The sequence below is a fragment of the Myodes glareolus genome, chromosome 15, assembly GCF_982192425.1.
Source record: "Myodes glareolus chromosome 15, mMyoGla1.1, whole genome shotgun sequence".
NCBI classification, from domain to species: domain Eukaryota; kingdom Metazoa; phylum Chordata; class Mammalia; order Rodentia; family Cricetidae; genus Myodes; species Myodes glareolus.
Genome location: NC_142040.1, coordinates 50957848 through 50984764, shown reverse-complemented (window position 1 = coordinate 50984764; position 26917 = coordinate 50957848). Strand labels below are relative to the sequence as shown.

General features: G+C 33.9%; 1 protein-coding gene across 2 annotated transcripts in view; it reads left to right on the top strand.

Annotated features, from left to right (window-relative positions):
- Positions 1-26917, top strand: part of Nipbl (NIPBL cohesin loading factor) — a 153700-nt gene that overhangs the window by 69941 nt on the left and 56842 nt on the right. For both annotated transcript variants that reach the window (XM_048428991.3, XM_048428995.3), the window contains exons 5-10: positions 1393-1492; positions 2147-2298; positions 7174-7334; positions 8045-8141; positions 10088-10714; positions 17447-19054. In XM_048428991.3, the coding sequence (XP_048284948.1) occupies positions 1393-1492; positions 2147-2298; positions 7174-7334; positions 8045-8141; positions 10088-10714; positions 17447-19054 (2745 nt within the window). The remainder of the gene's footprint in view (positions 1-1392; positions 1493-2146; positions 2299-7173; positions 7335-8044; positions 8142-10087; positions 10715-17446; positions 19055-26917) is intronic.

Sequence of the window (26917 nt, the reverse complement as noted above, 5' to 3'; positions counted from 1 at the left end):
TTCAAACTGGTCATTTCAGCTTTACCCAAGTGATGACTATTAATTGAGAGGAAGAAATTTTTTTATTTCTTTCTTATGGCATTGCTTGCCCCATTCAACAACAAAAAAGACAACCAGGAACAGTATTTATGGTCATTAAATTATTAAGTTATGGACTAAAACTGCTTCGTACTGATGTTCATATTTTTAGTAGTCTTTGAGGTGGTCTTGAGCCCTCACACCCTTCTACTACTGATGGCTGAGCTGCCGTCCCTTCTGTAGTGATACTGGCAAATAAACGCATACACCTTTTGTTGTTTCATGTCAACAGCAAGAAATAAAGTTTAAATGCTAATTTGATCGCAGTTCCCAGAAGCCATATAAGAAAGTCAGGGTTAGTTACAGAATTTTATCTCTGATTTAACTGAATTTTCCTGCTGCTTTTTTTTTATATATATAACAAAATGCCATTTGTGCATGAATCATGAAGCAATGTCCTGCTTGAAAAGAAATAGAAGAATCTAAAAGCTAGATCTGAAGAGATGGCCCAGTTGGTAACAGCACTTGCTGCTCTTGTAGAGGATCTGAACACCCACATGGTTGCTGACAACTAATTCCTGTTCCAGGAAATCTAGTGTCCTTTTCTGACCTCCAAGGGGACCTAGCACACATATGGTACACATATATGTACATGTGGGCAGACACTCATACACATAAAAATAAACTGTAAAAAAAAAGAAAATGAAGATATTCTCATGTTTTCGTTTACTAATGAAATATTCTTTTAATCCTTACTGAGTAACAAAAGGTTATTTTAGAAGAAATATGAACATCATGCCTTGTTAATAGAGTTTTGGATGGAAATTGCATGAACTCAAATGTTTGGTCCATAGATAAATTAATAATAAAACCTAGGTGTGAAACAGTTAACTTGGTGAAATTAAGTACCTAAGCACAGGAGAGGTACATGCTTACAAAAAAAATTTTATATAAAAACACTAAACTGGTTAGAGGCCTATATTAAAAGAAGTATATAAAATTTTGACAAAAGCTAGATGAAGTGATTTAAAAATTCTTCTTAGTCCTAAGGCTAAAGACTAATGGGATGTGTGTGTAAGGTTGGGGGTGTATTTTGGTTTTAACACCGGCCTAGAGTGTATGATATCCTGTGTCAATTCCTAGCTCTTTAAAAATTGTGAGCAACATCTCTATGTTCAGTACTATACTAGTTATATTAAAATTACGTTTTAATAAAATTGATCTTGAAATTTAGTTTGCCTAGTAGCTGTAGATTGCTTCCCCTAAACAAAATCATTTCTGAATGGAAGAAAGGAACTTTTAAATGCTTTTAAAAGAATGAGCTAACTCTTTATTGAACGAAGAAAATAATAGTGTTTTTTATCTATTGCACAGGAATGATGATGTCTCAGTATAAACTTTCTCAGAATTCCATGCACAGTAGTCCTGCATCTTCCAATTACCAACAAACCACTATCTCACATAGCCCCTCCAGGTAAATAAATAGTTACGCATATGTTATATATTAAATACTGTATTCTGTGGTGAATGAATATGCTATTGAATATCAAGTATATACATTTAAATAATCATGAATTATATATAAATAGTTCAATGCTTAGCTGCACTCATGAACATTCACCTAAAAATGTTGAGTGTAGAATTACTGTAATATAATATATTAACTAAAGCAGCTACCATATTATTAATTGAATTTCACATAGAAAAATATTTGACAAAATAAATGATGTGTTTGGGGTGGTAATGTAGCTCACTAGTAGAGTGTTTACCTAAAATTTACAAAACTCTTGGATCAGTGGGTTAATTCCCAGCAGTATTACCACCTAAAAAAGAGAAAAGTAATGTGTTTGATGTATGTTTTCTATAAATAACAAAATTTGGAAAACAGACTTGAAGAGTCATAGATTGTTTTTTCTAAATAGAGTGATGATTTTTACGTAGTAAAAGAAGTGAATTTTTAGTTATTTGATGTGACTCATGATGAATGTGAATAATTTATGTGTTATTTTCTGTTTGTGTAGATTTTATATATAAATTGAAGTTCAGAGAACTTTGTCACAGTTAAATTTCAAGGAATAGCCTTTTGATTTCTTTTCCTGATATACTTCATTTGGGTTTTGGGTTTTAGCCGGTTTGTGCCACCACAGACAAGCTCTGGGAACAGATTTATGCCACAACAAAATAGCCCAGTGCCTAGTCCATATGCCCCACAGAGCCCTGCAGGATACATGCCATATTCCCATCCTTCAAGTTACACAACACATCAACAGATGCAGCAAGGTAAGAAAGTTGTTTGTTACCTAAATAATTACATTAAATCTTGGATATACCTAAATAACCTTAATTCCAAACAAGCTCATTTTAAAAATAATTTTTAAGCATAAAACTAAAATTTGTCAAATTTTAACTGTGGCTTAAATCATTTTAAACATTAAGTTATTTTTTGGTGATTTATCGTTGGAGTAAATGAGGCATTGTCATTGAGTCTTTGATTAGGTTACTATGTAGTTATATTTTGTTATGAAATTAAGAACTCTTTTAGTTAAGTTTCTTCTTTCAGTATCATTTTATTTTATATTTATAATTAAAGAAAATTAGAGGTTTTAATACAGAATTTTCTGAGTTGAATTACTATTCTCAGTTTATTGTCAAAACATATGTCTATACCTATTATCTTTTAAAGAATATACTGTCTCACAACTACTAAGTAATTTATTAGCGGTACAAATTCTTATACTCTTTAAATAAATATTTTAAAAACAGAAATTTTCAAGAAGAAAATAGACCAAACAGCTGTGCTTTTGTTTCCCGTAATTATTACCAAATTTAAATGCTACTGTAAGTCACTAGTTTCTATATATGTGAGGATGATTATATTGTTATTGTTGTTATTATTACTATTACTATTATTATATATAAAGTCAAAACATACTTTATTTGAAAATATTTTAACTTTCAAACTTTTAATTTACTTATCTGTCAAAACAGCCAACTTCTAGTTTCCAAAACTAGGTAAAATACTATATGGAGACCATTTTCCATTAACTTAAAGAGAAACTGGAAGGCAAATATTCACATATTTGAAATACATATTGAATTTAATTTGAGTGCTGAATATACTTATGTGTATAAATGTAGTCTTAATGTTTGCTATGTAATAGTATAAACTGGCACACAATGTCATTGGGAACATTTTAAATATGATTAGCCAAAGGGCATATAACATAAACATCCATGTTCATGGGAGTGCATGTAGGAAAGCACATCATTTTATACTCATAAATACTGATGATGTTGGGTGGTAGACATCCCCCCATACTTTTTATAATAAAAACAGATTTCATTTTTTGAAATTAATCCAAAGAAAAATATAGTTTAAGGCCTTCCCTGTTCTATAATGAGTTATTCCTTAGAATGCTCAGGTGTTAGGAACTAAAAACATCACTCGGTTTTCTCTACCTATATATTACTCTGGCTCAGGGTACATGGTAAGTCAGTAAGACAGAAGAAAATTGAAGATAGGGAAGTTTAGAGTGTGAGAAAAATAACATTTTTAACTTTATATTAAAAATTCAGCAATGCGGGAAAAGCCCATGAGCCTTTTGGATCAGCATCTTCCAGGAAAAGATTTTTTTTCTTCTAAATCAGTACTCACCAGAATATTTCACTTATAAAATGTTAGTTTCTAACATCACCCAGTACACAATCAGTATTTTGTTTTTACCAGTTTTCTTTGTCATAAATATGTCTCTAATATGAAAACTTTCTTTTTCAAAATAAAAACCTAGTTTCTTGAATGTTGTATTTGTTTTCTATCTCTTTTGATTTTTTTTGCTTTTTGAGACAGGGTGTTACAGTGTAGGTCAGGCTGGTCTTGAATCCCTGGTCTTCCTATCATAGCATCTTTGGTGCTGGAATTTACAAGTCTGCACTACCACACCCAGCCCTTTCAGCTTTTAGTCTGAACAGTTCTGTACCTTTTCCTTTATCGTACTTTTTGCTTTGTTTTATGTAATATTGGTGGTTCAATGTATGGTCTCATGTGTGCTAAACACACACTCCACTGAACAATAGTTACAGTCTTTTCTTGTTATTTTGAGACAGAATTTAAGCTACCCAAACTGGCAGAAAACTTGCTCTGTTTGCCTTGAACTTTCCTTCCTCCTGAGTAGCCGAACTAGAGGTCTATTGACTAATCTTGGCTCTGAATTGTGTGTAGTTGGGACTTAGCAGTCTTTATGTCATATTCTAGACTTTACTGTTTTCTCATAATATGACTTGGTAAGGGATAAAACACCTTTTTAAATCAGGTTTCCAGAGCATTTAATGATGAGTTGCTCAAATCCTTAACCATTTTGTCAAGAAAAGAAACACATCAGCACTTTCCCAACTTATTTTATAAAATTAAATAATAACTAAATTCTAAAATTAGGTGAGATGAAGAATATGAGGAGGAGAGAATGATCCTGTTATTCATGTTCATGGAAACAAAATTCTAAAAACTTAGGCATTCAATGTTACCAGCCTTTATGACAAAATTGGATATATGTTAGGAATTTGTGGAATACCTAAACTATATAACTATTACTTCAGGTTGATAGGAACAAGAGGATCTTGTAAACTTCTTTGTAGGGGCCAAAAGAACATTCAAAGCAATTTAATTCATTATTTTAAAAATATTACTGAATAATATTAAATTGGTATGGCTTTATCCTATTATAGGGTATCAAATGGTGCCAAATTAGAAATTTTAAAATTTCTTTACATGAGTATCTGAACACCACTCTAACTTAGTGGATAATGGATATCCTACACAATAGAGGAGCTGCATATGACCTTTCTACATATCTAATGTCGGTGTGTGGATATACATATTTACATATGTATGCATGTGAAAGGAAGAAATGAAATATCACTTTGGGTTTAGAAATATCTTGGTGAAAATTCAAAAGATGCTACAGAGAAGATATTATGTTTAATAAAGGCATTCTTTATAGTTTCTAAATGTAATTAACCATATTTTACATACCAATAAGCAATTACAGATACTACTTTAACTATCCTAACAAAAACTGCAAGATGTCTTGTGATTAGTGAAAGATGTATATGAACTTTGCTAACAACATGATAAAAAGTGAAATTGTGCTGCCCTCATAGATAAGAATATTGAGATAAAGATTGCTTTTTCCAAATCTTTTAATTCAGTATAACATTACCAGAAATTTGAAGCAGAGTGTATTATGAAACAGAGGCAACTCCTAAAAATTCATATGAAAGAATACAAGTCTAAGAGAAGGCAGAAGAGTTTATCATGGTGTTTTCATATTATGATTACATCACTTCCTCTTCCCTTTCCTCCATCTAAACCCTCCCATATATGCCTCCTTCTCTCTTTCAAATTCATGGCCTCTTTTGGGAGGTTTCATTCTGTTATGGTTTGGTTTCTGATTATTCTGGAGAAAGGGTCTCACTATGTAGCTATAGCTGTCCTGGAATTTGCTTTGTAGACCAGACTGGCCTCTAACTCACAGAGATCTGCCTGCCTCTGATTCTGAATTGCTGGGATTTAAGGTATAAATTTGACACATCCATCTGGCCTCTCTTTTTGGACAAGTTAATTTTTAAAAGGAGTATTGTAATAGCTCAATATAACAGGAATTAAATCTGTTGTACTGTTAGAACAGACATGGGAAAAAATGTATGCTAAAGTGCAGTGTGATAAAGTGTCAAGAAACATACCCATAAAGCAAATGAAAACTTCATATGTATCTTACTAGGAGATAATACTTAATTATACACTATATAGTATATAATTGTGTATTATATATTACATATAATATATGATATGTGTTGTATATTATATATAATAGGGGTGTTATTTATGTTGTTGCTTAATTATGGTTAGACAATTAAGAAAGAAAGCTTAATTAGGTCATTTACCCACTATATATGTAAAAGTAAATTTTATTTTTATAAAACTTTTTTTAAAAGTTTTAGAAACCTTTTCTATGACTTGGTAGTAAGGAGGGAGTATGAGTGACAGTATAAATGAAAGAGTCTTGGCTTTGCTGCTAATAATAAATGTAAAGTAAAATGGCTATCAAGAATATTTTTTACCCTCAGTCACAAAAATTGTTGGTAAGTATATAAAGCAGTGGGAATTTACACATACTATTGTTGAATTAAGGGACTGAAGTAATTTGTAAAGTTATTTGAAAGTATTCAACAAATGTATGTAACTAGTAATTGTATTTACTGGTCTAAGTCTTTAAAGTTACAGGCACATTTATAAAAAGACTCATGTATATATCATAAATAGTAACACCCAGTAGTTTAAATAATCCAATTGTTTCCATATAAAATGAATACACTATGTACATTATACAGCAAAATATATGTAATTGTTCATTCAAAACAAATGAACTTAAGATTGCATATATACAAAATGGAAAAATCACAGCATAATACATAATAAAATAAGAAGTTATATGCCTGAAATTCATGAAGTCTTGGATTCTGTCCCCAGCACTGCGTAAAACTAGGTGTGGTGGCACAGGCTTGTGATCCCAGCATTTGGAGGTAGAGGAAGAAATACCAGAAGCTCAAGGAAAAGCCTTCGCTACATAGCAAGTTTGAGGCCATCCTGGGCCACATGAGGCACTGTCTGAAAAAATAAAAACAAGTTGTAAATGGATTTACAAACAGGCCATTTAGAACATTATATTCAAAACAGTACTTATTTGTATTATTTGAGAATATATTTATTTATAATTATAAAGATGTGTGTGCATAAGTAGAGTGATCTGAAGCAACCTTCTTTCCTATGGGATAAAGAAAGAAGAGGCTAGAGAAAATACAAATATAGAGAGCTTTGCCCATGTCTGTGGTGTTACACTTCTTTTAAAAATGGGGCTGAATGACATCTATCATAGTGTTAAGATTTGTTGTCAGTGTTCGTGGTTTTGTTTAGGTTTTGGTTTGTTGATTCAAGGTCCTAAATAGCCCATGCTTCTTTCAAACTTGCTATGTATCCAAGATCAGCACATAAATGTTCATTATATTCTTTATAATTTCTGTATGTTTAAAATATTCTTGTAATTATTTTCTAAGAATTCCTCTAGTTGATTTTTATATTTTTAAAATGTTTTATTCCAGCATCAGTATCAAGTCCTATTGTTGCTGGTGGCTTGAGAAACATCCATGATAACAAAGTTTCTGGCCCATTACCTGGCAACTCAGCTAATCATCATGCTGATAACCCTAGACATGGCTCAAGTGACGACTACCTACACATGGTGCACAGGCTAAGTAGTGATGTATGTAATGTACTAGTTATAAATGTGGTAACGGCTGATATCTGTCTTGTAGCCCAGCATTTTTATAGCACAGGTGAAGGATATCTAGTTTGCCTTGAGAATTAGACTAGATTCTAAGAATCTAGGTATGAACACCATACCTAGGGCTTAATCTGTAGAGCAGGATTAAATTTTAGTTTTAATTTAATAGTGTTTAAACCAAAATATTCTCTCAGGTAGCAAACTTTTGTTCGTATTTGGCTTCTTTCTTTCTAAATTATATTCAGACTTCTTCCCTTCTTCATATTTAACATTTTCTCATTAAGATATTTTACATGTTAGAAATATTCGTATTGTGGATGTCACTGCACTTTTATGTAAATTGTCTATAGGTAACCACAACAGAGATGACAGTGAACTCTGCTCTCAAGATGTTTATAGTCTCATAGGGTATTCTTCACATATCCCTTTTATAGAAAGCAAACCAAAATGGAGCATGCTCATAATATCAGTTTTCTTTATTCATTGCCATGCATAGGGTGTTGATTCTTTTGGATATAGTTTCAATTCTTCTAAGATATACATGAAGAAAACAGAAAAGTGCAGAAGAATTATATTGTTAAATTTCAGCACTTTACCTGTCAATAATTTATGCTTATATTAGTTGTCCTTAAGATTTCAGTAAGGCCTTTCCTAGCATTCAAGACAGAAATTTTGTGTTTCATATTTAGGATGGTGATTCTTCAACAATGAGGAATGCTACATCTTTTCCTTTGAGGTCTCCTCAGCCAGTGTGTTCTCCTGCTGGAAGTGATGGAACACCTAAAGGTATTATTTTAACTAGAATTTCCTTCTCTGTATTTCATTTTTCAGGCAGATCTAGACCAATTATCTAGACATTTGAGTCTGTTCCAATTTATTTAAACTGTTCATCTTTATATTTGCGAAATCCCAGTAAACTCTTAGAGTATTCTTAGGTATATACAATGTCATTCTCACTAGTAAATCTAATGACCTTTCACAGTCATAACCTTCTTAACGTCTCTTAAATGTTTGAACTGTTTAATCAGATTCATCTGTCCACTTGAAAAAATTTACTTCATATTGAATTGGCTAGCTCTCCTCCTGCTTTTTTCATTGGCATGATTTTTTGGGGGGCTTTGTTGTTGCTGCTGCTGTTTTTAGAGGGGGGAGTTGATGTTGTTGTATCTCTATAGGCTCTTTTTCTGTACTTCTTTTCAAGATTTCTGTCAGTGTCCCCACTGTACTTCTTATCATTTGACCTTTGAGAGGGAGAGGCTTATAGATCTCTGAGTTCTAGGCCAGCTCAGGCTACATGATGAGACCCTATCTTTAGCAAAAAGGTAATAAAGCCAGGCAGTGGTAGTGCAGCATTCAGGAGGCAGACACAGGCAGATTTTTGTGGGTTCCAGACCAGCCTGGTCTGCAGAGAGAGTTTCCGGACAGGACCTCCATGGCTATTACACAGAGGAACAACCAAAAAAAGAGAGAGAGAAAGAAGGAAGACAAAAGGTAGTAATAAGTTGCAAGATAGTTAGTGATTTATCATTTCCTTGTAAGTTTTAATATGGGCTTCTGTCCCATATGGTAAAGCATTTTTTTTCTTTATGCAGGCAATGTTCCAACTCAAGGACATTCTTTATAAAGTAGAGTCTGAACCTATATCTTCAAGATAGGTTGAAGATTTCATTTTCAGCAGATGTTTTACTAGGTTCTCCAGAGAGAGAAAAAAAAAGAGAGAGAAGAAAGAATGAAAATGAAATTAGGCAAGAATGATAAAAAGACAAGAGTGAGAAAGCTGCAGTGTGTGGTATTTTATTTCTATAAATATATTCATTTTGAGAGATTTAAAAACCCAACTTCTAGAAAAGAAAACTTCAAAGATACTGTATTTGTAGAGTTTCCATCACAGTTAACTATTTACCATTCAAGTATTGTCAAGGTAAGAAGTTATTGATGGTTTCAGGAAGGGATAACAAAGGAACAGATGGTTATTCTAAATAACTATCTTGCTTTTCTTTTGACGCTTAGGGGAAGATGGATCATGGGTGGATAAATGATAGAAAACTTCAAAATGACAGCTTGAACAATATCTTAAATGTATTATGTGTCAAAAGCCTAAACTTTATCAGGTTGTTTTTCAACTAGTCTTAAATATTAGTGTATTGTCTGTTATTTTAATTTAATTTTAAGGTAAATTGCTGAAATTTGAAGCTTTTTTTCATATATATACATATATATGTATATATATATTGCCACATAAACTTGAATCAAAAAAGCATACATAGTATTGTGTAAAAATGCAACCAGAAAAATCTGATCCTTAGTTTTTCATGCTTGCTGGCTATTTAACTTTATAAAATTTTATTAACTTCTGTGAACAGGTTCCTTTTCAGCAAAACTGTGACAGTAATGCTAAAGAAATTTCTTAAAAATAAATGAGTTAATCAAGCATGGTGTTACACACAGTAATTGCCGTATTAGAGAGCTGATGGCAATATCAATAGTTCTAAGTCAGTGTTGGTTTCTTAGCAAGTTCAGGCCAACCTGGCTAGCGTGATTCTCTGTCTCAAAAATTAATGAAGTAGCATATTATGTATCTTTTATAGTTCAAGCTACAGTTCCAAAGTACCTTGGATTAGATGATTTCTTATTATTTGATCTAACTTAACTGTGCTATCACTTAATATTTTATTACACAAAAATAAAGTGTGTAAAGTAGCATAACTATTTCTGCTAAATTGTTTTTCTAGGATCAAGACCACCTTTAATTCTACAGTCTCAGTCTTTACCTTGTTCATCACCTCGAGATGTCCCTCCAGATATCTTGCTAGATTCTCCAGAGAGAAAACAAAAAAAGCAAAAGAAAATGAAATTAGGCAAGGATGAAAAAGACCAGAATGAGAAAGCTGCAATGTATGATATAATTAGTTCTCCAACCAAGGACTCTACTAAACTTACGTTAAGACTTTCTCGTGTAAAATCTTCAGATATGGACCAGCAAGAGGATATGCTATCTGGTATGGAAAATAGCAATGTTTCAGAAAATGATATTCCTTTTAATGTGCAGTATCCTGGACAGACTTCAAAAACACCCATTACTCCACAGGACGTAAACCGCCCACTTAATGCTGCTCAGTGTTTGTCGCAGCAAGAACAAACAGCATTCCTTCCAGCAAACCAAGTGCCTGTTTTACAACAGAACACTTCAGTTGCTACGAAACAACCACAGACTTCTGTAGTACAGAATCAGCAACAGGTATCACAGCAGGGACCGATATATGATGAAGTGGAATTGGATGCACTGGCTGAAATTGAGCGGATAGAAAGAGAATCAGCCATTGAAAGGGAGCGCTTCTCAAAGGAAGTTCAAGATAAAGGTAAGAAATCTCTTTATTCCAACTTCAACATGGGGCACATCTTATGTCTTCTCATGTGTGAGCTCCATTCATTATCTGAAACAACCATATCAGATTTGGCGATTATATATTATATATTTTATCAATTTTGAAGTATATGATTTTATTTTTACTTTTGTACTAAAACAAGCATAGCTGTTTCAATATTATACTTATTTTCTCTAAGTTATGCTGACAGAATTATACACCATCGATTTATTTCTGCAAAAACAAGGTTCATTACCATTGAATTGTTTTAAAGCAGGGCACAAACCAGGTGTGATGGTTGATGCTTGTAATTTCAGTACTTGGGAGGCAGAAGACAGAGGATTGCTGCAAGTTGATAGCCAGGCTGTGCTTTATAGTGAGTTTGCTACCAACCTGGGCCACAGAGTGAGACCCTGTCTCAAAAATCAACAACAATAACAATAAAAATACAAAGTGGGTATATCTGACATCTTATGTGTATGTTTATTAGTGAGTACATACTCCATTTGGTTTAGAATTCTATTTTGTTAATGCAAAGTTTTTATAGCAAGTTTAAGAAAGTTTAAGCTAATATTAAATATCAAATCCTAAGGATCAAAGATCATTTGATGGTGTTCACAATTAAGTGTTCGCCTTTTATTGGATTAGTATATAATGGGCACAGTTTGAAGGTATACCTGTATTATGAACTTGTTAGCTTGCTTTATCCTTCATAATCAAACGGAAGTAAGTCTTGCTGGGCAGTGATGGCCCGCACCTTTGATCCCAGAACTTAGGAGGCAGAGGCAGGTGGTTCTCTGAGTTCGAGGTCAACCAAGTCTATGGAGTGAGTTCTGGGACAGCCTGGACTACACAGAGAAACCCTATCTTTTTTTTTTTTTTTAAGTCTCTAGTGTTAATTATTTGGCAAATGCTAGATAGAAAATCCCTTAAAAATTTTAAGCAAGATACATGAGTTACTAGAATTACTAGTATAACTTAGGAATTTGATATCTTTATCCATGTGTGTATACATTTGATTATCCAAATGTAAGTCATGCTTTATAGTTCAATTTTATGTCTTGATGTTGAAGAGTTCATTTTGCCTGTTATGTGAAAGGTTCATCACTAACTGTGTTCTACTCTAAGATATATGCTGAAAGTTCATGTTATCTCTTCTCTCATGATGAATTGTCAACATTGTTGGAGAATTATTATACTGTAATGTTTGCAGAGTAAATCATAAATAGGAACAACAGTCTTTATTTACTGGTTAGAGAACTGGAGTCTTTTATGGTTGAGGGGTTTTTTGTTTGGTAGTTTTTGTTTTGTTTTGCTTTTTGCCTTTTGAAAACTGGTCATAAGTCTTTGCTTACTAAAGATAAGAAAGTGTTGTTTTTTTCTTACTTTAATTTGTGATTGAGTTTTAGTATAGATTGTATTGTACATTGTATTCTTTGCTTTTATAAAATTGTGCATGTTAAGTTATTCAGTTTTTCTTTATATTATTGATCTACACAAAATTTGTGACTACTATGACAGTTCTAAAACAGATATTCAAAATTTTTATTGGCCAACAAGAAATAGTAGTAGTGTAGGGAACCAAATTTCTGTGTGGCATTTCATTTTTGTTAAGGAAGATTCTGTCTGGAAACAAGGGGGGGTGAGTAGTGTTTTAAATGATTTTTAGTAGTTGTTGACAAGAAGAAATCGCAAACACTTTTGCTACTTTTTCTCCATTTTCATTATGTCATATTTGTTGAAACCCGAGATTTTATTTTTAAAGGTGGAATGAGGGGCTTAAGAGATGACTTGGTGAATAAGAACAAATTCTGTTCTTGTAAAGGATTAGGCTTTGGTTCTCAGCGCTCATATCTGGCAGCTCACAGATAACTCTAACTACAGCTCTAGGGGAGCCAATGCCCTCTTCGATCCTCGGCAGCTGACACATGTGCACATAACATACATACACATAAACACACACACATAAGCAAAAATAAGATAAATCTGCTTCTTAAAAGTGTAGTGAAGGGGCTGGAGAATGACTCAGCAGCTAAGCATGCTTGTTTTTGTAGAGGACACAGGTTTGATTCCCAGAACCCGCGTGAGGCTCACAGCCTTCCATAACTCTAGTTCCAGGGCTCTGATGCCCCATTCTGACCTTGACACAGACCAGACAGACATGTAGTACAAAGACATAATGTGCAAACAGAACATTCATACACATAAAATAAAAATTTTTAAAAAGTGGCATAAAAATAAATGTAATTATACTAAGTATAATTTGCTTATTAATAAACTTACTTTTCCCCCTTACTTATTTGTGAGAATAAAACAAAGCAATTACAATTTATTCTTTCAGAAATTTGTAATACATATTTTACTTTGAATCATTTAAATAGTTTTCTCCATAATAGGTGATTGTGTGACTATTTAACTGAAACTCAGAGGACAAAGCTAGCATATAATTTTAGTAAAAGTTTATATACATTCTGTGACTATAAAAATTAAGTAGACCTTACTAACTTCATGTCACAGTTGTCATTTTTAAGTTTTCTGACATCAGTTCTTACTATGTCATAAATAAATTATATGGAAATAATAAATAGAAAGATTAAAATTGTATGTTATGGTGTTCCAAGGTTGTGCGTACAGTTGTCAGTAAAAGCATAATTTTCTGAAGTTGTGGTTTTTACTAAATGAGCCCTGGATAGATAAAATAATCACTTGAAATTAATTCATCATTTCTTATTATTTTGATGTTTTCAAACTAAAGTCTAAAGTTAACTTTAATGTATTCTAGAGTATGGCTCTGACAACTTTTTGTTGTATTGCTGATTATAAGGAGCACACTGAAGTACTCGTTTAAGTTTCTAGTTTTGTTGCATGCCCTTTCTTGGGTCTGAGTTGTTTCTATGACATTTTTTTTTTTGAAAAAAAAAAAAGATTTCTACAAAAAACAGAAACTGAAACCCTGTGTCTTATAATTAGGAATAGAAGCTGATAACTGTGGAATTCAAGAAAAGTAGGAGGTTAGTCTTAAGTATTCTACAAGTTTCTACATGTGTTGTGATTAAGCCTAAGATTACCTGGTTCTACACCCAGGCAAAACCGCTCTTCTGGATGTTAGGTTTTGTGTTCCTTTGACCTGTTCTTTCTTTGGGCATCATAAATATATACACTAAAAGACTGATTGCAACCCAATGTTACACTATTCCAAAATAAGTTTCTCTTGATCTGCCTTGCTTATACTTATAGCATCTCTAATTATAATCATTAATATTAAAAACTGTTCATCTTTGCTTCTAGGATGACCTATCAGAATTATATCTGTCCTTAGTGTGCAAAATAGTCTACTTTCTTTTTATCAAAGGAATTCCTTTGTTTATCTTTGTGTGTTTCTTTTCCCAAGGTCTGTTTTCCATATCAGCAAATGTAAGGAATGACCTAGCTTCCTAATGTTTGTTATAATGTTGAAATACTCTGACTGAACTTTTATAAGAAGTAAATATATAAAATTTTATATATGAAATATATAAAAATATAGATTGAGCATCCTTGCTTTTCTTCCCCCCCCCAAAAAAAAATAAATCCAGAATTTTCTCACATATAAAACTTACTGAGCATCAAAATTTCAGGTTCCCAAGCTTTATAAATTTTTTTATTTTGAGATTAAGGGTGTCCGGCCAGGAAAGTCCATGAAAATATTTCAAAGTCTGAATAACTGAAAATCAGAAATGCTTCAGTCCCATACACTTCAGATAAGAGATAGTCAAACTATGTTACCTACTATTATTTGAAATAGAGGTACTGCTCTTTGGGGCAAGAGTAAAATAGCAAGCCACCTGGCCTGTGCTGTTGATAAGGTGTGGGTATTTTCATTTGTTCTAGTTGGCTTCTGTGTGTTTGCTTTGAGTAGGTTTACATTTTGCTTAAAATATATTTAGTAACGGTTAAAATTTGTTTCTTATAAGCCAAAGAAGCTAGGAATTTTGGAAGTTTGGGTCTTATTTTCAAAATATTCACAACTAGATGACAAATGGTGTTGAAATTATTCTTTGTACTCGTTTTCTTCGGGAGTGTGGTAAATTCTGATAGCTAATGTTAAGTTCAGAATTAAAGGTAATCAGTGTCCCAAACACTAACATTACTCTATACAGATGGGCTTCCCTTGGTATGTATATAGGTCATGATACAGTGAAGACAAACAGAAGTGGGTAAAGGTGAGCTGTCTTTATCCAGAGCCATGAGAGGACTGCAGCGGACCCTGAAATTAGAAAATAAGTTCTTCCAGTACCCCAGCTCCCTGCAACAGTGATAAAATATTGCTGGTTTCATAGAAACGGTGAAGTATTTCTCAACAGATGAAAAATTCAGACCTAGTTTGGTGGCCTATACCTTTATTTCAGCAGTTGCAAGGCCAGGCAGGAAGATGAGAAATAAGAGGCAGCCTGGACACTATAGCAAGTCCCACAGCCAGCATGAAACTGTAAGAGAGAAAGTTGGGTGAGAAGAGGGAGAGGGAGGCTGGTTTAAAACTTTATATCCAGCAATTTTTTTTTATAATAAAAAAGTAAGATCTTTTCTTAGTCTTTACTGCATTGCTTTTATATATATATATATATATATATAATATATATATTATCTTTTCTGCTATTATTCATAGAATCTTTAGTTTAAGAAATTTCGTTGAAATAACTTACTTACCAAATTTTTTTAATAAGATGTAAATTAAAATGAAGTTAATGATCCATAAATTCTAAGAATTTTTTATCCTTTTAAAGTCTACCTTCTAAGCTGTTATTTATTTCTGAAAAAAATACTAATCAAAGAATGAGGCACAGATTTAACAAAATTTTTTAGGTGCCTGGGGTTAATTATATTAGTTTTGAAATATAATTAAGTTACTATTTTAATGACATTCACAAAAATCTGATGCCTTGAAACTGTAGAAATCTTAAGTTGTATGAATTTTTGGATTTGTCATAAAGGATTAAGGGATAATCTTAGTAAAGACATTCTGTTTGTAATCTAGGAATTGGTTTATGTGCTGTATGGCAAGACTAAAAATTTTGTGACCATATTTTAAAGGGATTCAATAAACATAATTTTAGTATTCTGAGATTTTTTTTTTTCCTCAGGTATTGGTGCTAGAGACTTCATATGCTCTCTTAGCTGGCAGGTTATTTGGAATTTGGGAAAACAATGTAATGATAATGATAACATTTTATTATTGTTGTTTTAGAAGTGGAACATGTGTGACTATGTTTTTTACTTCTGTGTAACAGAAAGAGCGGATTGTATGTTTTGGGGTGATGTCCTGGAGATCAAACTTGTACTATGGTGCACTCTAGGCAAGCACTGAGCCCTGAAGTACATTTTCATTGCACTTGACTAGACTTTATACTGGAATGAGCTGCTCCTTCTGTCTTAGAGAGTCCAACAATGAAATTTGGTATATAAAAGACACGGTATAACTTTTAAAAATGTTTTCAGGATTTTATTCTGCTACAGTAAAATAATGATGTCTCATCGGCTGCTGTGAAGTTTTAACCTTGTAACAGTGTTCACTTAAATGGTGTATCCCAATAATGGATATTATCAGAGAATCTAGAAATTTTCTTCTTAAAATAACTAAAAATGACTTTTAAAACATAGTAAAGAAGTTCAGGCAATAAATTGAGTAGACAAAAGCTACAAGGTACTATCAATCTACTGTTTTTAGAACTGAAGGTTCAGTTCATAGACAGTGAACCAGAAATCTTCTGAGTTAGAAATAGAATCAAACAAACAGAAATGCATAGCAGCTAAAAAGTGCTTCACAGTCTACTAAATAGTAGATTTGGGTTAGTATGAGTGTGTTTTTGTATTTCAGAATACTGTAGTTCTTTTCCCCCTGTGGTCGATAATATAAACCACTAGAATGAAAAGCCTAAAGATAACACAGAATTTATCTGAGTAAAGTGGAGGAGCCAGAGGTCAGGGCCACTCTGGGCTGTATTAGTTAGAAGTTCTAGCCCAGGTTAAGATATAGAGCAAGACCCTGTCTCAAACACACAAACAGAAAGACAGGATTTATCTTTTTTTTTTTTTAAAAAAAAAAAAGTGTCATGTTTCTGAGAATGCCTATAATATAGCTTGTTTATTCAATTTTATTTTTAACATTTGTGTTAGCTTTTAAGTTCCACATGCACTGTTAATTAACATCTGAAGAGTTTGAATTCTGGATTAAAGTATAATGGCAAAATCAGGGTATTTTGTTATTCTGTCATTTGCTTTTCTTCGGTGACATAACTGCATCTACATTTTACTTTTATTTTTCTCTGTTTTATGTGTTTTAAATGTAGTAAAAGATTGTGTTTTTAATTGCATTTGTCAGAGTTAGGACTCTTGTTTTAATAACAAAATAATCTTAGGTGAAAATATATGATTTATAGCTAGTCTTGGGTCTTTTATATATAAACTAATTCATGTGTGTATTACAAGGTCTATTCATTTGTATTCTTATACTTATATAATCAAAATGCTATTAAATTATTGTTGATATAATCTATTAATTATTGAAGTTCAGAAGCATACAAATCTCAAATCTTAGTTTTAAAAGTACTCATTCATGCTGTAATATATTAAATATTTGTATATATTAATATATTTTAAAAATTTTAATATATTAAAAAATATATTTTGTTTTTAGTAAGATAAGACTATGTCTGTTACTGATATTGAATATTTATCTTTAAATTTCAGATAAACCTTTGAAAAAAAGAAAACAAGATTCTTACCCACAGGAGGCTGGGGGTGCTACAGGAGGTAATAGACCAGCTTCTCAGGAGACGGGTTCTACGGGAAATGGGTCAAGGCCAGCATTAATGGTTAGCATTGATCTTCATCAGGCAGGAAGAGTGGACTCTCAGGCTTCTATAACTCAGGATTCAGACTCCATAAAAAAGCCTGAAGAAATCAAACAGTGTAATGATGCACCCAGTTCTGTTCTTCAGGAAGATATTGTTGGAAGTCTTAAGTCTATACCAGAAAACCATCCTGAGACACCTAAAAAAAAGTCTGATCCTGAGCTCTCCAAAAGTGAAACGAAACAAAATGAAAGTAGGTTGTCAGAATCTAAACCAAATGAAAACCAACTGGTGGAGACAAAGTCAAATGAAAGTAAGTTAGAAACTAAAACTGAAACCCAAACAGAAGAACTTAAACAGAATGAGAACAAAGCTGCAGAATCCAAACAAAATGAGAGCACTGTAGTTGAGCCTAAGCAGAATGAAAGTAGACTTTGTGACCCAAAACCAAATGACAACAAACAAAACAATACCAGGTCAGAAACAACAAAATCAAGACCTGAAACCCCAAAGCAGAAAGCTGACAGCCGGCCTGAAACTCCAAAACAAAAGGGTGAAGGTCGACCTGAAACCCCAAAACAGAAGGGTGATGGACGACCTGAGACTCCAAAGCAAAAAGGTGAAGGCCGGCCGGAAACTCCAAAGCAGAAAGGTGAAGGCCGGCCTGAAACCCCAAAACACAGGCACGAAAATAGGAGGGATGCTGGAAAGCCATCAACAGAGAAAAAACCCGATGTGTCTAAGCATAAACAGGATATCAAATCTGACTCACCTCGCTTAAAATCAGAAAGAGCTGAAGCCTTAAAACAGAGACCTGATGGGCGATCTGAGTCGTTAAGACGTGACCATGATAGTAAACAGAAATCAGACGACAGGGGTGAGTCAGAACGACATCGGGGGGATCAGTCAAGGGTTCGAAGACCAGAAACGCTGAGATCTTCTAGTAGAAATGAACATAATGTTAAATCTGATGGTTCAAAACCTGAGAAACTAGAAAGAAAACACAGGCATGAATCAGGGGACTCACGGGACAGAACTCCTGGGGAACAAAAATCAAGACCAGATAGTCCTCGTGTAAAACAAGGAGATACTAATAAGTCAAGACCTGGTTTTAAATCACCAAATAGTAAAGATGACAAAAGGACAGAGGGTAACAGAAGTAAAGTAGACAGTAATAAAGCGCACACTGACAATAAGGCTGAATTTCCAAGCTATTTGTTGGGGGGCAGGTCTGGTGCATTGAAAAATTTCGTCATTCCAAAAATCAAGAGGGATAAAGATGGCAATATTACTCAGGAAACTAAGAAAATGGACATGAAAGGAGAGCAGAAAGACAAAGTAGAAAAAATGGGATTAGTTGAAGATCTAAACAAAGGCGCTAAGCCTGTAGTTGTTCTGCAAAAACTGTCGCTGGATGATGTCCAGAAGCTAATTAAAGATAGAGAGGATAAATCAAGAAGTTCCCTTAAGTCTATCAAGAATAAGCCATCCAAGTCAAATAAAGGTAAGAATACTCACTGTCTCTGTATTTTTTAAGTTTGCTAAATATAAGCAATAAAAATCTTTAAAACTGATACATGAAAATGCAGGATTCATATAAGACAACAGTGAATTATTTTCAGGAATATAAATTAAATTTTTAGTAAACTTTTCTTCCACTGTACTTAAACGAGTCATGGCAGTCGTGAATTTTACTTTCTGTCTGGGTATAGAAAGACATTCTTTCTCTGTGCTTTCTGGTATTTCTGAAAATTACTTGTTAATCAAGTGCATGATGTGTTATGGTAGATATTAGGGTTAAGAAGATGCCTTGACTGTAGAGATACACTATACAATGAAGTACTTAGTTTCTAACGGCTCAGTAAAGCTGTATATGGCATGCAAGAACAAGTTTTATGATTTTTAATTGTCATACACTGTAGACTTTATGTTTTAATTATTAATGAATCATTTGAATTTTTATTATTTATAAAGTTATTAAAGGTTTTTTTCCTGGGGATACAGTTGGTCAAATAGGTTTTGTAACTTAAAAATATAAAAAGGTAGGGAATGGCACTTCCTTCTAAAACTGGTTTAAATTGTTGATTTGTGGAGTTGAAGCTGGTGTATTTTTGCATGGTTGCTGAATTAAGTTCTCTAGTTACCCGACTAAAATTAAGTGCTGAGAATAGAATTGCGGTTTCTAAAGAAAATGTAATCTTGTATTCCTTTGTATAACTGTTTGAAATACAGGTTTGGTTTTTGGTTTGTTTTTTTTTTTTTAAATGGTTCCATGTGACAAGACCTACTTACCCTGGGTTTAATCTGATAATACAATCTAAATAAAATATAGTTCCGAAGGCAGTAAAGCAAAATGCTTGTTTGATTTTAGGTTTTCATTCTATGACCATCACTTAAAACTTAAATTTATACTTATAAACCAATATATGAAATCTAAAATTACTGTCCAGTGTAGTCGTCAGTAGCCTTTTGGCTATCTTAATTGAAATTAACATAAATTAAATATCAAAGTCTGTTTTTCTGTAGTTAAGTGTGATTATTGGCTATATTTTTCAGCACAGAGAAGATCTGTATCATCACAGAGTTCAACTGTGTAACATTTCAGTAGAGAATATATTTACAGAGAATGTAGTTTGAAGGATAATCCAGCACTCAGGAGGCAGGAGCTGGTTTAGGCAAGGCTGGTCTCAGACTCACAGAGAGATACTTGACCCTGCCCCCGTCCCATGTGCTGTGACTAAAGGTGTGCACCACAGCCTACACCTAGCTAGGACTTTAGTAAGAATATCCTTCCATCCTCAGATTTACTTCCAGATAGTACATTAGATTGGGGAGTGTGGGTTTTATCTCAGAATCAGCATCTATTGTTTATTTTTAGTGACATTCTATTTTTGTATATGTTTTAGATTTCCATTACTAAGCTGACGCAGTTAGACAATTGTGTATGTTCTTACTATTTGTAGTTGAAGCCCAGCTAGAGGTAAAAGAATTAGTCTGGATATTGCTGGGATACTTTTATGGTTAATTTTTGTCCTAGCACAGAAATTCTTAGTAACTTTTCCTTTGTTGAAAGAACCATAAAAATCTACCCTCCACTATTTTACTTTAATGTTTATATAGTTAGTATTCACTCTTTAGCATAATTTGAAATTTTTTTAATATGCTTTTGGCCAATAAATTTTCAATGAATAGAGAGGTATAAATTAATTTAGGTTACTGACATAATTTAATTTTTTATATGAGGGGTATTGAATGTAAACTGATAGTTACATTTGACAGGTGAGGTAATATGTATGTACACTTAATATCTTGTGTATTGCTTCATACATAATAAGTGCCTAATAAATAAATTGTGACTCTGTTGCTGTTATGTTCAGAAAAGGCTTTTGTGTATAGGTTGAAAGTATATACTGAAAAAAAGCCGTGCAGTGGTGGCACACACTTTAATCTCAGCATCTGGGAGGCAGAGGCAGGTGGATCTCTGAGTTCACTGCCAGCCTGGTCTACAGAGCTAGTTCCAGGACAGCCAGAGCTACACTGAGAAACCTTGCCTCAAAAAAAAAAAAAAAAAAAAAAAAAAGCAAACAAGGAAAGTGTATAGTGATCTCTTACATTTCACAAACTCTATAACAAGATCTACTTAATTTCCAAATTGTTATTCTCTAAACTTTGTATTAACTTTCTTTGCCCTGCCAGCTGCCTGACTTCTGTTAGAATACAAAAGAAACCTAATCATATTCCTATGCGGTTGCTTTCCTTCAGCCTTGTTTTGAGTTGTAGTCATTATACAATAGGTTCCATGTCAGTCTTGTGTCAACATCTTTTTGTTCCTGTGATACAGAGGAGAACCTTTTAATGTCTTACATTTGTATCAGTATATAAAATGCCAAAAATACTTGTTTTATCAAAATATTACATATAGTATATCTACAAATAAAATATTAAATCATGAAATGATCCTTTAAGAGTGGCATGATAGCTAGCATGCCTTACATAGATACTCAGAAGTTATCTCAGAAATTCTTCACTAGAGGGTTGGGAAGATGTATCCTTAGATAAGAGCACTGACTGGTCTTCCAGAGAACCTAGGTTTAATTCCTAGCACCTACGTGGTGGCTCACAACCATCCATAACTCCAGCTCCAGAGATCTGATGCCGTCATCTGACCTCCGCAGGCACCAGGCATGCACATGGTGCACATACATATGTGAAAGCAAAACACACAAAAGGACAAAAATAAAATTTTAAAATCTTTGAAACAAAATTATTTTTTAAAGGGAAGGTTATAAAATGTTTTTTCCTTCTCCTTCCTCTACTTTCTCTCAGTTACCTTATTGTTCTCCATTTCTTGATTTAGTGTCTCCAAAAATATCCTTTACTATTTGTATGGTCGTCTCTCTTTGTTGGTGGTGGTGGTGTATGTGGGTTGTTATTATGCTCATGTGTGTGCACTTTGGCGTAGGTATCAGAGGTTAATGTCAAGTGTCTCCTGTAATGGATCTTTGCTGTATTTACTGAGGCATGGTTTCTTATGAACCTGAAATTTGCTCATCTATTTGTCAGGGTTTGGTCCTAGCCCAGACCATAAATTATTTCTTTGGACCAGACCCCAACATAAACTATCGCTCTCTTGACTGGCGTGGAGGCACAGAAATAAAGACACACCTCACATGGCTTTATCGGGAGGGAGATTTTCAGAGATCCCCCATGAAATCCTGAGTTCACATGCTGAAGAATTCTTCTGCTTTATTCTCCGAACAACCTTATATATCAAAACATAAACAGAGGGGGAAAATCATTAGCATTCTGCTTCCTCGTAACCAGGTGAATGGCTTTTAGTCACACCCACATCTACCTGTGCTTTCTGTCACGTCCTCCTGGTCAGTGTCTAGCTCTGCCACGTAGGCTGAATTAGCACTTCTTTTCCGGCATTTTCCAGATTGCAAAGAAAGGAGCATAGCAACATCCTTACCTTTTGTTAGGGTAGCAACAGACTGTCTGGAAGGTTATGTGACCACTTCAGGTACTAACTATGGCTTGATAGCCTGGCTGTCACAACATATAGAAATATGGGTCTACAATCCATTCTTTCTTATTAATTTTAATAAAACCTGTGTTTCTACAACTGGACAGACGATTGCGCCTGGCTTGGGCAAAGACCTCTTCATTTACCCAAATTGTCCCATCTCTGAAGCAGGCATTTATATATGTGAGTTCCTGTCTTATACATCTGGGAAGAAGAAGCTTCAAACCTGTCATTGACTGCTGATCTCTGTGAAGAAAAAAGATTAAGGGAGAGAGATACCTTTTGGACTCTGTATCTCGGAGCCATACTTTCTTGTCAGGATAAATTATAATGTTTTATGAATAATAATGCTCCCAAAGGCTATATTCTCCTATTTAAAGGAGAAGAGAATCGCCTGAGTTGAGAATGCTTCTTTAGCGAGAATAGAGCAGCTCTTAAATCTTTTACGTTGTATCAAAATCTAAAATTCTTAACGTATGCATCAAAGCCCAACATTTTCAGTGTGTGTCAAACCTCTTTCAACATCTTATAAGCAGTTTCAAACATTATCATCAGGCCAATACCATGATTCTCAGTGTTGTTGGTCAATACCAACTTTTTTCAACATCTTATATGCAGTTACAAATATTATCAGGTCAGTACCTAGCTGGCACACCATCTAGAAATATGGGCCTACACCTGTTGCCAGTCTGCCTCTAAGCACTAGTGTGATAGGTAAGCCCCCACATGGCTCTTTTATGGGTGTCGGGGATGTGAGTATCCCTCACACTTACTTGGCAAGAGCTTTATCGACTGAGCCATCTTTTTTTTTTTTAAAGCTAAGATTCTCTGGGTAAGAGTCTTGAACGTATCTAGTAGTTCTAACAACTAGCAATGATCTAATCAGTGTCGTTTGGCCTGATGATAGCTGTTCTTATTAGAAGTACTCAGCATCAGTACTACAAAAGGTATCTTACCAATCCCATGTAGTAGAACCGTGCTTTGCTCAGCTTCTGCGGAGAATGTTGTTTCTGAGTGAGTTTGTAGCATAGTCTGAATTCTTGAACTAGGGAATAGTATTCTGTTTTCTTTACTATAAATCATACTACTCAAGCATCTTTAATAATATCATAATAGAAATTGATTTCATTTTAGCAGATTCATGATGCTAATTTCAAAAATCTTACATAAAGACTTTATTGTTGATAATATCTTTAGAAAGTGTTGAAGAATTTTTTTATAGAGGCTATTCATGTGTGTATCTACTAGCTAGGTGTGATTTTAGAAGAGTATTTTGGAATTTTGTATCCATTATTTCCATTTGTGAAAATTTTTGGTCAAATTATATGCAGTAATTATTATTAATGTAAAGAGATTTGTCAGTAGAGACTTTCATACAAATTAAATGGATTGAACTGGAGATTGAGCTCTATGTGGTGTTTGCTCCAGGGTAGCTGAGGCTATAGTTTCAGTTTAGTACTGCAATGAGAGAGATAAACATACACTGAAGGTGTTCTTACTACTTAAACAGTTTGTAATTCAAATCACCCCACAGCACAGTTTCTGTAGGGGTCTCAGACATGCAAAAATAGGCATCTTGTATGTCTTAGTTACTCTTTTATGGGATAAAATACTCTTACCAAACCCACTTATGTGGGAAAAGGAATTTAGTTTGAGTCCATCGTGGCAGGTAAGTCAACATAACACAAACTAAAGCAGCCAGTCACATTGTAGCCTTCAGGATGAGGGAGCGTGGAATACTGGTGCTCACCTAGCCTATTCCTTCTTACGTAGTCCAGGACCCAAGGCCCGGGAATGCCTCTACCAAATCTTGGAAGGGTCCTTAGCGAATTGACTAGAAGCTAACCTGCTCTAAATAATTCCTCACTGGTATGCCCAGAGGCTTGTCTCAGAGCTGATTCTAGATTTTGTAAAGTTGATAATCAATATTAGCCATTGCATATTTGATGACAGAGAGGGTTAGCAAATAATTCTCATGAAAAGTGTTCTTTTTTTGTGAAAGAAATTATCTTTAACATACACAGTTCCCTTATTCTAAAAGAAGTAACGTGGCCTTGCTGAAGAGTTTGTGCAGCTGTCAAGACAATAAATTTTTACTTGATTATAAAACAGATATTCTAAATACAGGCTTTCCTACCTTTTCCAGCAAATACTCTGTCTTCCCATGTTTCAATTTTTTTTGAATTTCTCATTTAAACTTACTTATATAAATTATAGTACTGGAAATAGTGGAGTCCAAACTTTGGAAAACAAAGGACCTTTCAAAGCTTTGTACGTTCATTTTTGAAAACTTAAAAAACCAGCTTTCTTCTGCTCTGTACAGTTAGGAGGAGCAAATTAATATTGTAATAAGAGCTATACTGTGTATACAGGAATGCAGCCAATCCAATTTTACCAAATTCAGTCAATACAATTTTAAAATGTCTTTGTCTATTGTTTGTAAGCAATGTGTTCTTAGCATGCTCCTGCTGCACTTCATTACTGTCGTGATATGTACATGGCAGGAAAAGGGTCATACAATCCCTAATTTCTACTTTTCTGTCTCGTGTAGTATGTTGTCATTTACATTACTTACCGGAAAACAAGTTCTGACAGTCTTCCATGTAGTAATTTAGCAACTGAACATTGAAATTTTTGTAATGTTGGTGTCAAAATTAAAACTGTAATGCTAACTCTGGGTTTTCTTTTGCCTGCTTCATTTATAATATTATTTTCATGGTACAAGTCAACTAATCCCTTGAGATTTGTCTCCATTAAGTAAACTGCTTTACAAGAACACATGCTTGACATGCTCAAGATACTAGTTTCAGTACCTAGTAACTCCCCCAAAATCATAACAGAAGATTTTGTGATGATTGAAACTTTATAGATTGTTTAGTGATAGGATAGGTGTGACTGTTTCATTTTTAACTAAGTATATGTAATGTGGATCAGAGACCTGCAAGCTTTTTCTGTAAGTGACTGTAAGTAAATATTGTTGTTTCACTACCAACAATTTTTGTAGTTATTTTTCAGTGTGATCAACTCTTCTTTGTATTCCCTTATTTGGGGACATTTTAAGGGTATAGTGGCTAAAAACTAAAAATTGTTAGTGTGGCTCTTTTATTTTGTTGAATAATATTCAACAGTGGTATTGCTAAAAAGTTTGAAGACCACTTGTTGCTTTAGCAGAGTCTGAGTGTGCACAGGTCAGAAAATGGTGGGTGGGTGTGTAATTTGGAAGCAGAGCTTGAATTGATAAAAAAAAAAAAATAATCTCAGGACCATAAGACTTCCAGCAAAAGCTCTTGGGAGACAGAGGCAGATGAATCTTTGTGAATTGGAGACCAGCCTGATCTTTGTAACAAGTTCCAGGCCAGCCAGAGCTCCATAGTTACTTGAAAGAAACAAAGAAAGGACAACCATAAAGCTAATTTTGTAACTTGCTTCTAAGTCACAGCTTGAAAGTTAACAGGTAACGGCTTGGTGAGATGGCTCCACAGGTAAAGGCCCTTTACCAAACCTAACAACCTGTGTTCATCCCTAGGAACCAAATAGTGGAAGAAGAGAACCAACTCCTTAAAGTTGTCCTCTGACCTCCACACATGTACTGTGGCATGCATATTCCTGCTTGTATGCATGTATACTCACATTGCATAAAAATAATTTTAAAGAGAAAACTCCTAGGAAATTAAAAAGAAGACACAGTGGTGCATAGACTGCTGAAACTGTTACACTGAGGACGGTTGCTTCGATGCCATCAGATAGAGTACCTGCACCTGAGAACTCTTCTAATGCCAAGATAAATGACTGTTAGCTCTCCATCCCCACCCCTCCCTTTTTTCTTTTCTTTTCTTTTCTCTCTCTCTTTTTTTTAAGACTGACCAATGATTAGGTTTCCTGGCAGTGTTTAAGACATCTACATTCTTAAGCAAAATTAAGGCAACTTTACACACTGGTGCTGTGTCCTCCCTTAAATTAAGACTGTGACTTGTGACCTGACTTATGCACAGATCCTCTTTCTTATTATGTTGGCAACCACTAACATTTCACTTGATTGCTTTTTTGACTCAATGTGTGAGGCTCTGCCAAAAGTATGTAGTTTTCCCTTTCAATTTTCTGTCATTTTATTTTTATCGAATTAGTGCTCAAATATACTCCAACCTCTTTTGTGACCTCAGGTTTGCATTCACAAGCTCTCCATATCCACTCACTGGGGATTTCAGTCCCTGATTGAATCCTCTGCTCACCCTATCAGTCACTAGAACTGTGTCTTACATAGAACCATGCCGTCTGTGTCCATAGCAAAGCAGAAGACTGAGAAGGCTTGAAGAGCCTTTGTGAGACTGAGTAAAACCTTCA